Genomic DNA, 12,671 nt, shown 5'->3' on the forward strand with positions numbered 1-12,671 from the left:
CCAGAGACAGAGTGGTTAACAGAACAGGTGTCTTGACTGAAACACACTGCTCACACTGCTGAGGGATCAGCAAGTGGGACAGGCGAGGCCTGCCATGCCTAATGGGTCACCTCCCTGGCTGGGGCTCAAACTTGTGCTGCAGTGGCTGCAGACAGCCTCATAGAGCTGCACTTTAACCCCTTGTGCCACCAGAGAGGGCCTATCATTTATTTTTAAATATATTAAATTTTTATATAAATGCTAACCTGACAGTTGAAAAGTCTATTTTTACTTTTGTCCTTTACCCACCCATTTCCCTCTCCGCACTAGGTAACCTCTGTTATTATTTTTATCTTTCCAGTCATTTTAGTGCATAATAGGGAAAACAGGAATATGTAATCCCCACCCTTTGGGCAAACGGTAGCCCACTCTGTGCCATTCAGATCCTATGTTTTCCTCTTAGAGTTCTTAGGGCACTTCCACATCAGCACCCAAAACCCCTCTATCTTACCCAGAGCCCCTCTATTTTATCTGAGCCTAGCATGCCACTGCGTGGACATAACCTGACTTGTTGAGCTGGCAATGGCAGGGGTCATCCAAACTGTTTCTAGCATTTTGCTTTTGAAACTGTGCAACACAGAATTGCCTTGTAATTTTGCACCTTTTTCATCAATGGCACAGCCATGGCTCGCAGTGAAGAAGTGACTGTCCAAGGTTACAAGGGGTCGTGTGAGCAAGCCCTTCAGCCTGTGACTGGGAGGCTTCCCTCCACCGCAGCACAGAGCCTGTGTTTTAGTTCAGTTGTTCATGCCACTGTGGCCTGGCCCTGTGTGGTGCAGTGCTGGGGACACTGTGGTACTCTGCCCGGGGTGAGGATGAGCTACTGAGCCAAATCCTAACAGACAGGGATGAGTTATTTAGAAGAGGGCAAGACAGATGTTCTAGTCAATGGGATAGGCAGAGCCCAACCCAGAAGCACAAGCACCCTGGGGCCACAAGGTTCATGAGTGGTGGAGGGAAATGGCTGCAGAAGGACCTCTCGGTGTTTATGTGGGGCACAGCGGTGTGCTATATGGATTTTTTTCTTTTAAGATTTATTTATTTACGCATACAGAACTGGGATACAGGTGAGAGGTGCAGGGATGGTGAGAGGACTCACCAGAGACAGAGTGGGGAGCAGAACAGGCAGATCAACGAAGCACACCGCTGAGGGGAGCAGCGGGCAGGTCAGGAGAGGTCTGCCGCGCCATGTGGGTCAGCTCCCTGGCTGGGGATCGAACTTGAGCTTCACAGTGCTGAGCTTCACGGGCCACCAGGGAAGGCCTTGGATCTTATGCCATATGCAACTTGAACTTGGCTCTTCAGGTCTCAGCCAGAAGTCCCTGGAATTTCTGTGAGAAGTTAACTTTGTGGCTTACTTTTCATATTGTGAAAAACAAATGAGCTAATGATGTTTTGGATCACCTGCGGGGCACTTTATAATCTATGTTGTGAAATGATTTGTGTCTGCATTTGCCTTTGTGTTTGTGATGATTTGGCACCAAGGAGTGCAGCTTAATTATCTCAGCTACTGAGAAGAGAACAGAGGAGGACTTAATATGTAAATGATGCACTGTGCCTGGAGGAGGCCTCATGTCCTCCCAGCAGGCTCATGAACAAAGGGTAAGCAAAAGTCCGCCCAGAGAAAAGTGGTAGGAGTGAGTCACCTCCCCCCAGGCTCTGGAGACCCATGCTGGAGGGTCAGCTCCCCTCACACATCTTGTGCTGCAATTAGTTTCAGCAAACATCATCTGTTGCAATAAATTAATGTTTTTGTTTTAAAAAGTTATTGGTTTGCTTCTGCTTAATTGGGAAATTGCCGTGGCCTTTAGAGTTTTATGTGACATAAAAATATATTCCTGACCATATCTATTTATTTTATTATTTTTTTTATTTTACAAAAGTTTATTTTTACATCATTTTGTACATTTTTTTTTCCATCTCAGTTGTAATCCCCGTGGGTTTCCCATCACCAAGTCACCCGTGTGCCATCACCATAATCCCATGCAGTTCCCTGACCATATCCATTTAAATGACATCATAGGACTAATGAATGACCATCACTGGGGCCGACAGAACATTTTTTCTTTGGGGGGGGAGCCGCTGAAGGGTTTCAAATCACATGATCAGGTTGGCATTTTTTTTTTTTTAAAGATTTATTTATTTGTACATACAGAACTGGGGTACAGGCCAGAGGCTCAGGGGCGGTGAGAGGATTCACCAGAGACAGAGTGGGGAGCAGAACAGGCAGATCGATGAAGTACACTGCTGAGGGGAGCAGTGGGCGGGTCAGGAGAGGTCTGCCACGCCATGTGGTCACCTCCGGGGCAGGCGGGAATCGAACTCATGCGGAAGTGGCTTTAGTTTCTCAGTGCTGTGCTTTAACCCACTGCGCCACCAGGGAGGGCCCAGGTTGGCATTTTAAACAGAGCACTGGGTGGCATGGAAAATGGATTGGAAAGGAACAAGATTAGACTCTGAGAGGCAGATGAGGGTTGAGGAGGGAGGGCAGGCGATATGGGCCACAGAAGATTTTGAATAGATGCTGACAGTTGGCCTCAGACTTCAGAGGTTGGAGAGGGCAACTCTTTTGCAGGGCCCCACAGCAGTCTGGGGATAGGAATGTCAGTGGGGCTGATACGGGGTTTGCCGTTTGTACTGACTTGGGATTCCTTATTCTCAGAGCCTTTGAATGCTCAACTGTAAAAGCGATGGGTTGGACTGATAATATCTCTAGTTTCATTTCTGAGTTTCTGGCAGTGGTCCCCAGTAACTGTGCCGTTTGGCTTTCTTTCCATTTGAATCCCAAATCTTTGTTCTTTGTCCAAAGACCAAATCTCATGTACCTCTTGCCCTCCTTTGGCTAAACCATCAAGGTAATTACCACTGTGCTCCTCAATTTTTCCCTGGTTGGCTGCCCTGACTAGTCTGATCCTCTGAAAGATTAAAGATAAAGCTGTGGAAGAATTATAACAATATTGAGGGAAAGGACAGTTCTCAACCCAAGTGACCAGAGAGGAGAGGACTTAGAAAAGTAACTTACTTTCCTAACACTAAATGCTTAGACCTGACGCCTGGACCTTTTTCTTTCCCCTTCCCTCAAATCCTTCAAAAGAGCTCTTGCTTTCGTTTCCTCTGTCCCTGTTTCCTTCCTCCATCTTTAGCTGCCATAGAACAAATTTTAACTATCTTTTAAATATTGTATTAATAAGTAGTCCTTGATCCCAACTACAAAGCAAAAGAGACTGAATTACAAATAGCAAAGAACACAAACCTGTTCTATTTCCCTCATTATTTATTTATTAAAGCTCTACCACAGAAGCCAGTAACTATCAGTAACGATGCAACAGCCAGCTCTTCCTAACTAGCGGGGTGGGGAGGAGGAGTGGGGTGCGGGAATGTAGGGGCCTGCTGCCTCCGAGTGCTTGGGGAGGGGCCTTCTCTTTGCAGTGGGCATCACAGACCAGAGTGAGGCTTGACTGTGGAGCTGGGCTTGCGCCCTGGTTCTGCCACCTGCCAGGAAAGTGGCCGCCAGTGGGCTGTCTCTCTGTGCCTCCCTATGCTCCTCTGGAACATGGGATAACAATGGCTTCCCCCTAAAGCTGCTGCGGGTATTGGATGAGCCTGTGCAGGCGAAGTACTATGTGCCTGGGTGGTAAGAAGTGGTGTTTTAGTGTGACCTTAAAAATATTATAATCCCTTTGGAGGACAGTTGGGTAATATGTATCTAAAGTCATTAAAATGTCATAAATTTTGACCCAGTTACTTCACTCTTGAGAATTTATCTCAATGAATTAATTCAAGGAAAGAAAAAAAAAAAAAAGATTGCAACAATGGGCAGAGGTTTTGAAACCACGAAGCAAGTAAGAACAACCTAAAAGACAACCCAAGGGCAACAGTAGAAGCCATATCAACAGGACAGAATTTTCTGCCATGGCTAAGAGGATGTGTGTTCACTATAAACACAGGGTGAACTGTTTGTGAAAGAACATTGGAAGAAGGAAGTGATCACAGGATTGTATATGTGTTCTAGTGACTTTAGAAGCAATCGACACATATTGCCTGGCTTTCTCTGTTTGGGGATTAGGTATGACTTTTGAGATTTACTTTTAGGTATTATAAAGTAGGTTATTGCCAAACGAACCTGATGTTTAAATTAGCTTGCCTCTCTGCAGTCTGGACTTGGCCCCCAGGATCACTAAGTCCCAGTGAGTCCAGCCCACCCTCTCCCAAGTCTCCTACACCCTCCGCAGAGCTCTGATTTCTGTCCTGGTCATGACACTTTATGAGGGCAACGTCTAAGGGCAGGTATCTTGTCACCACATTAAAACCAGACAAGAAAAATATCTAAACTTTCCCTTTCAAAATATAATATACTTAAATTTATTTATTTATTCATTTATGCATACAGAACTGGAGTACAGGTCAGAGGTACAGGGATGGTGAGAGGATTCACCAGAGACAGAGTGGGGAGCAGAACAGGCAGGTTGAGGAAGTACACTGCTGAGGGGAGCAGGGCCAGACAGGACGCGCCATGTGGGCCACGTCTGGGGTTGGGGATCGAACTAGTTTCTTGCTGAAGTGGCTAGCTTCACAGTGCTGTGCTTTCACCTGGTATATCACCAGGGAGGGCCCACTAAATATATATATTTTTATTTGAAAGAATTTTAAGGGCCTCTTAAACTGTGAAGCCATCATGGTGTGATGGAAGAACGTGAGGAAGAACCTGAAGGAAGTCATGGTCTTAAGGTGACTCTTCTGCATATATGTGTATTGAACAAACCCCTTTTTCTCTCTGGGCCTGTAAAACGAAAGGGTTAAATATGATGTTGTCAAATCAGAGGTGCCTCTGGCTTCTAGCAGACAGTCTAAACCTGCCTGAACGCTACTTGCATCTGCTCCTGTCTGGTGAGGTGGAGCTGAGGGCCCAGCAGCGAGTGAAATGACTTGGCTGCGTCCTGCGGGGTTCCGGCTGGGCTGCCGGAGGGTGGCATTAGCTGTTCTCTCCAGGTGGAGGTGATGTCACAGCAGCTGGAGGGTGTGATGGCTGGGGCTGACGAGGAAGCGACCGCCGCAGTCCGTTGTCACTTTAGACCTGTTGCTCCCTTCCTTGGTGATCGGCCCGCGTCTTTGCAGAGGGGGTTGAAACGAAAGCGTCTCATAAAATGCTTTGATCTTGCAGCTCCTCCCTCCTCTGGGAAGACTTCCAGGAGACCCCCACCCGGCCCGGGAGCAGCCCCGTGGCTCCGCCCACCAGCCCGGTCGGGGCGCTGCTCTTGACTCTGGCCGCCAGAGGGCAGTCCCGAGACGTGGAAACCAGCGGTTGCGTTGTCGGTGCCGGGGTCACTTCGCCAACACATCTGGACTTGCTGAAGTCATTCTCCACTTCAGTGATTCTCAACCCGGGACATTTTTTTCCTTCTCCCCCCAGGGGACATTTCACAATATCTGCATGGGGACGGTGCTGCTGGTGTTGGGGCCAGGGATGCACCAAACCTCTGGGAATGCACAACACGGGTCCCGCAAGGAAACCATGCAGCCCCAAATGCCAGTGGTGTGGAGGCTGAGGAGCTCTGTCTGCTGAATCTGCTGTCTAAGCACAGAGCTGCGTTCTCTGGAGCTGAGCCTTTGGTCTCCTGTGTTAACCTACTCCAGAGGGAAATTTCCTAACAGTGACCACAATACCCAGTTCATTGTCTGAAATGTGGGGGTCCCAGCAAGACCCTGGAAGAGGAGAAAGGTTCGACAGGGGGCACTGGGGGCCCCCATAATGGAGGTCTGTCCTTGAGGCTGGCCTGTCTGAACTGGGCACAAGCCCCATGATGACCAGGACGGGCCAGTTCCTTGTGCTGGTGCCAACAACACTGGCTCTTTGTCTTCCCAAAAAGGGCAGGGCCGTGGGCAAGGCCCTGGGGCTGGGCTGTATCTTTCCTGCAGGGCCTGGGGTGAGCCTGCAGCTTTGGAAGTGAGTGGGAAGCAGTTTTTGCTGTAGCCCTTGGGATCTCCTGGGAGAGACTCTGAGGGCCTCTATTTGGTGTCTCTGGTGATGTGGGGTGGTTGACATGAAAAACACCCAAGGCCCTTTCTCTTGGCCTGTTCCGAGTCTGGAATTCAAGGACTGGGTCCCTTGCTCATTTCAGTCTTCCTGAGGGCTGAGGGCCGGAGCTTGCTCTGCTCTGGGCTCTGTCTCACTTTCATAAAGAAGGGCTGAGAGGCAGCAGGAAGCAAAATGCACTGGGAACCCTGGGACGGATGAGCACGTTGTCTGGATTGCTGCTGGACAAGGCTGAGGGACAAAGGGACCCTCTGTGCCTCCTTAGTGCTTCCCCTATCGCCTAGAAAGGCAGTGGAGACAAATTGTAAGCCTGAAGCTGGTGGCCCACAGCTAGTGGAGCCATGTGGCTCAGTCACGTAGGACTCTGGAGCCCTCTCTGTTAGCATTTCCTCCCCCCAGCCACCCAGAGCTTCTAGTCATTCCCCTTGTCATTCTTAGGTCCTGGGGACAGAGAAAGAGGGGCTCCTGTCAATGCCCTTGTTCACCCCCAACCCTTCAGAATTCTGCTTAGAGGTCAGGGAGGGAATGCCAGTCTTCTGAAAAGACCCTGCTGGTTCTTCCTCCAGGCTGTTTTCCCACTTGGCCACAGTGTCTTCCAGCAGTTTTCTTCCCTGGGTGGTGGGAGGGTGGTAGGCTGGCTTCATTTCCACTTCTGCTTCAGGCCTTCCTCCCATCCCTCTTTCATATTTTCCTGGGGGGAATTTTGGGTGGCATTTGGCCTCAGGCCAAGTGGGAGGACAGCAGGACCACAGCAGAAGGCTGAGAGAAGCCATTTGCCAAGTGCATTTTATTCATGGTCCATGTAGGGAGGGACAAGCTCAGGGGCTATCCCTCCTGCCCACTGGCTTGGGTTTTGGGGATGTGGAGAAGGAAATGACTGCAGAGGACACCAGCTCTCAGGGCCACAAAAATCAGTGGGAGGGGCAGGCGAGGGACTGGGAACTTAGTCTGGAGGAGGGAGACAGGTCCAGAGAGAAAGGAGTTGCCTGAGGCTCAGGGGAACACGCAGCTCCTGCCTCCCCATCTAGACTCTTCACTCCACCCATGTGAGCAAGTGTGGGGTTCTTCGAATGATGGAAGCCTTGTTCTCATCTCTATCAAGAACAGTTGAGATTAAGACTGTCTCCCTAAACTGATTAGCAACTGGGGGGAGTGGGTATAGGCCTCCGCTTTCCCCATTCCCACAGCAGCCCTCCTCTGACATGCCCGCAAGCCCTAGGGTCTATCTCATTCCTCCAAATCCTCCTGCAATTGAAGCCTGCTTCCAGTCAGGGGGAGGCATGAAGCCAGAGGGAGAGAGACAAGTAGAGATGGAGCTTGAGGGCCCCCTCCCCATTCACATCTCCTTCCCCAGTTAGGGAGGATCCAGGGGCCACACTGTTTTGAAGTTCTTCAGACTGGGGGACACAGCGCTTTCCTCCCCTGATTTGGGTCCATGCGTCTCTGAGAAGCCCTTCCCAGGACGGAGATGCTCCTCTGACTCCATTGTGGGGTTGGGCTCTCCTTCGAGCCCCTCAGACCTGATGGTCAGGAACTGGAGCCTCTCCCTGGCCCCCTGCCCCAGCCCAGCCAACAGAGGAAGCCCTGGAAAGTGCCAGGCCCCTGGGGGGCACCCAGGTCCTGGGAGTAAGGTATCTGGCTTGGAGGGCCCTAAGAAATGCTGCTCTGTGGGGAGGGGGGGCACGAAGGGTGCAGAAAGGCGGGTCCAGTCAGAGGGGAGAGGAGATGGCAGGGGAGGGGTGAAGGAGGCAAAGCTGGGCAACTTGTCTTGGGGGCTCCTGAAATGACAATCAAACCGGCAGGGGGCTGGGGCAGTGCCCAGTCCTAGAAAAAGAGAGAAAGAGAAAGAGGGTCAGAGAGTACCCCTGGTCCTGAACGCCCCCCCCCCACACACACACACTTCCTCCACTTGCCATTTCTTCTTCCTCTTCCTGGAAGAGGAAGCTTTCTCTCCCGGCTGCGCTTGAGGTAAAGGTCACCTCCTGGGGAAGCCTCCCAGTACCTCTCAGGCTGGGGGAGTCCTTGGTGACACCTCCCTGCCTCCCGCCTGCCCTGCACTCTGTGCTGGCTTAGAATGGAGCAGTCATGAGTGTGACTGAGGTCTGTGCCCTCAGCTGAATGGGGGCAGCAATTGTGTGTCCTACTGTCCTGAGATCCAGCCCAATTTGGTGCATAATAAATGCTCAGTGAAGATGTGCTGACTGAATCAAGATATTCTTTGCTGCAACTCACTGAATCCAGTGTTTCCTCTCCTGGCTCCTACAGCAAAGAGCTCAAGTTGCAGCTGGTAAAGTCCTGCTTATATGAACTTGGGCTACTCATTTAGCATCTCAAGCCTTAGTTTATGCCTCTGCAAAATCCCCTCTCCTTACTGAGACCAAATGACTTGGCAGGTAATCAGGACCCACTCCTCAGGAAGCCCGCCCTCCTTCAGTCCTGCCTAATCTGCCCCCTTCTCCTGTCACCCCACCAGGACCCCACAATCAGGGCTCCCAGCCAGGGGTTTCTGGGGGGTGATTATACAGAACTTTATGCCACTTTCTATATTTCAGAAGGCCTAACTCCAAGCAGGCCCACATCACTCGACAAAAACAACAGACATCCAAAGGGACCACACAGGGGGAGTGATAGCTAATGAGAACTGGCAAAACAAATTACGACTTAATACACTTAATTTATTGGATAGAGGCAACATTTCTGAAGCTGATCTTCAGCAATATTCTCCCTGAAGGGGGAAGTCATAGAAATGATTCTCCGTGGAAAAGCGTGGAAACCCCTGCAGAGTACACCCTCCTGGGGTCACATAGTCTGCCCCTGGGTCCTTGCATGCCATGAAGACTCTTGCCTCCCCCCGACCCCCCAGGGGCCCTGCATCCTGGCTGTGTCACTCCTGCAGGCTGCAGCTGGGTGTAAGGAGGACATGGCCGACAGGACTCCTGCCTCTCCTGCCCCTCCCAGCCCTGGTCTGCTCCTCCTGCCTCTAGCTCTCAGGCCAGGCCACCCTTTCACCCAGAAGCAGCTTCCTCTCTTGGCACCAAGTGCCCTGAGTGACAGTGGAGGTGAGTTGGCAGAGTCTCTGGAATCCCAGTCCAAAAGTGGGACTGGCCTCTGGTGACCTGCCCTCCTTGATGTCCTGTGGAGCCCAAGCAAGGGCCAAGGGGGGCTGGGAGAGAGCAAATGCTCCTGCAGGGAGGGGCCAAAGAGCCCTTGAAGCCGGTGTGGTCAGGAAACACTTTCTCTCATCGCTTCCCAAAGGGAGCAGCTTGAGCCCAAAGCATTCCCAGAGGGAGGGGTAAGTGGCAGGAGAGGAACAGGAGGGCTCCTTCAGGTGCTGTCTAGCTCTCCGCGTAGGCCTCGAGGCCCAGCAGGCCAGGTCTCCTGCTGCCAGCTTGGTCACGCTCCCTGCAATCCTGGGGCCCAGAGCTAGGCACTCTGCATTCCCTGAAAGTGGGCAGGGGACAGGGCACAGCAGGTTGAATGGGGACTAGCCCAGTTGCCTGGAGGATAGCCTTGGTCCCTGCATCAGAACCTGGCTTGGTCAAGTATTTCTGTGATCCCTATCACAAATATTCTGCCTTTGTCCCTTCCCAGCTTTCAGTCCTGTAACACTGGCCTCTGCGCCTTCTCAGTCCTCAAGGCGTGCGTTGCCGCCTCGGCTTTCTTTCTGTTCTGCCTGCCTGTCTCAGGGCCTTTGCACAGGCAGCTCTCTGCCTGCAGAGCTTCCCTCCCACTCTCTGAGCCCAGCTGACTTCTATTCATATGTTGGGTCTTAGCTCAAATGTCACTGTCAGGGAAGCCTCCCTGGCTGCTTTCTGCACCCTGCGCTGCTCAGCAGTTAGCACAGCCATGGCCACATATTTATTTATGGGATCTTTCCTGAAAGACTTATTTTTATTTATTTGTGCATAAGAACTGGGGTGGAGGCCAGAGGTATGGCATGTGAGAAGATTCACCAGAGACAGTGAGGAGCAGAACAGGCAGATCTACTGAAATACCCCGCGGAGGGAGGCAGCAGGCAGGACAGGCGAGGTCTGCTGCGCCATGTGGGTCAGCTCCCTGGTCAGGACTGAAATCAGGCCACGGTGATTGCGGACTGCTCGAGAGCCCTGAGACGTTAACCCCAAGCCACTAGGGGAGGCCCTATTTAATAAGATGATTAATTGAATGGCTTTTGCAGCTTCCCTTCCCTTGCCCACAAGCTCCATGAAGGAGTCCTGCTTACGCTGGCACCCAGTTCTAGCTGTGCCTGGGTGTGAGACAGGTCATCACATCGCTGTTGAAAGGAGAAACGAGTGAATAAGTGAGAGAGTGAGCGACTTTTTCTTCTTTGCTTCAGTCAAACTTCCTATTCCATGGCCCTTGTCCTGTTTCTGGCCCCATCATCCTCTGACTGGATTATCAGAAAATCTCCCAACACTGGTGTTATACCTCCTCCTACCCAAATTCTCTATACACATCAGCCAATTTTGTGAAAGAAAAGTCTGTGTATGCCCCTCCTTCCTGGTGCTCTCGCAGTTAGGCTTGGTAAAGTCCAGCCCCTGAGCATGGCTTCCGAGGGAAACACGCTTGTCTCCCAACCTCATCTCTCACCCTTCCTTGCTCTCTGAGCTGGGGAGCGACTGGCAGTTTTCCAGGTTTGCTACATCAGCTCAGGCTTTGTGTTTTAGGAGGCACTGGCTCGCTCACTAGGCTGTGCACCTTCCCCACTGCAGCCTGCTCAGGGCAGCCTTCTCCAGCAGGGCCCTCCTCAGTCCCCTAGGGCCTGGCAGCTCCCCAGGTCTCAGTGCTGGCCACTGACTGTGCTCCCAGCTCCGTTCCCCGCTCCCCACTTGGGGAACATCTTGGGGCCATTCGTCATCTTGGAGCCCTCAAACCTAATAAATAGCTGGTGCCCAATAAATGTTTATTGAGCGAATGAATGACTAGTATTGTCCCTTGTCTCAGCACCCTCACCCCTGAGCTCGGCCAGAGAGGTTCTCCCTCCTCTGCCTGAGATGCCCTGGCCCTCCCTTGTCCCAAGCACGCACTGTGGATACTGCTGCTGCTCCCTTTCTTCTCTCCAGAGCCCTCAGGGGGCACTCGGGGGGGCCGCTGTGCAGACCACTGCTCCACCAGGGCCTGATGGGTGAACAGCATGCTGTGCAGGAGCTGCAGAGCAAGAAGAAGCAGGTGTGGAGACAGGCTCCCTCAATGCGTGCCCCCCTCCCCCAGTGTCCACACTACCTACAGCTTCAGTAACCAGTTCTTAGGACAAGGGAATGTGCTGGGACCGTGGTTAGGTCATGGGAGGAATAGTGCTGGCACAGGAAGGGTCCTCTTTGCAGAGTGGGACTGTTAAACATTCAGGGGTGATTCAGATAAACACCCCCTTCCTGCCCCAGGGACACTTGGGGCTTAGGAGGCAGGGACAAGAACACTGGAGACGGATGCACCCCAAGATGGAGGGGGGTCTCCTTTGTGCCTACCTCACTCTGTGCTCCCATGGGCACCAGGGCTGGCCGGAACAGGGCAGGGGTGCCCAGCAGCAAGTGGGGGGAGGGTGGTGCCCGCACCTCCCACAGAGGATAGTTGACTACGATGAGCTTGCTGAAGTTGAACTTGTAAGTGAACCTTTTGCCTTTGGTCTTGTGCAGAATCCTCTTATTGTAGTAATATCTGGAGACCCAGGGTTGAGAACAGAGAGTTGGCCCCATGCCCAGGGAATGGAGTCAGAGGCCCACCCACCTTCAACGCCCTCCCCAAGCCAGCCAGACTAACCCGAGCCATTCTGTGGAACCACTCGGCCTCCCTCTTACCACACGGGAGCATTTCCCAAGGCTCGGAGGGGTGGGAATTGGATAGGGCGCCAGAAACCACAGCTCTTGTCTTTGAACTCTGCCCTCTCTGGCCACCTTGGCTGCCTCCTCTCACCTGAGGGCCCGGCTCAGCTTGTCATAATTCATCTGTGGTTTGCACTTCCTGCGGCCCCAGAGGCGGGCCACCTCATCTGGATCCTTGATGACAAACTCCCCGTACTCTCCCTGCTGCCAGGCGATGACATGGCGGAACTCTTCCTTCTGCAGCAGCTCTAGGATGAAGTGCCACAGCTGGATCTGCCGGGAGCCGGGGGAGGACTCGGCTTTGTAGGCCCAGTCCGGGAAGGCCAAGCCTGGGTTGGAGGGGCAGCGTGAGTGAGGCCCTGCTTCGCAGGCCCGGGCCATGTCGTGTGTGGGCGGCAGGCCTGGCAGAGGCTCACCTGAGATCCAGGAGTGGCTGGCGATGGAAGGGGTGCCCTCGGACAAGCAGCCGCAGTGCATGGTCCACTCCTGGCGAGCCAGGGCTGTGTCTAGGCCTTGGGGAGAAGTGGCCACCACTTAGGATCAAGGGAAAGAAGGCAGGGGGGAGGGGGGCACAGCAGGAAAGAAGAGAGACTAGGGAAGGCATGAAAGGAGAAGAGAGAGACAGAGGGAGGGGAAGGGGGTCTGCAGCAGGGAGTCTCCCCTGCTCCCAGGGCAGGCCCAGCTTCCTCTGAGGACCAGTCACTGGCAGGGCTGGGGCTGGGGACTAAGCCACTTATAGAGATGGGGCCAACTGTGAAGGGCCCTCTGTCCTGCCCCTG

The 12,671-nt window shown here is 52.6% G+C and overlaps 1 protein-coding gene across 1 annotated transcript; it reads right to left on the reverse strand.

Annotated features, from left to right (window-relative positions):
• Window positions 1–7,427: 7,427 nt before the first annotated feature.
• ETV3L (ets variant 3-like) lies at window positions 7,428–12,369 on the reverse strand. Its single transcript, XM_004693863.1, has 5 exons — window positions 12,309–12,369; window positions 11,984–12,221; window positions 11,539–11,728; window positions 11,101–11,221; window positions 7,428–7,897 (listed from the first exon to the last, which is right to left on the reverse strand). Exons 1-5 carry the CDS (start codon window positions 12,367–12,369, stop codon window positions 7,428–7,430), a joined length of 1,080 nt encoding a protein of 359 aa, XP_004693920.1.
• Between the last annotated feature and the right edge of the window lie 302 nt (window positions 12,370–12,671).

The sequence above is a fragment of the Condylura cristata genome, unplaced genomic scaffold (assembly GCF_000260355.1).
Source record: "Condylura cristata isolate star-nosed mole 26May11 unplaced genomic scaffold, ConCri1.0 scaffold00040, whole genome shotgun sequence".
Lineage (NCBI taxonomy): Eukaryota > Metazoa > Chordata > Mammalia > Eulipotyphla > Talpidae > Condylura > Condylura cristata.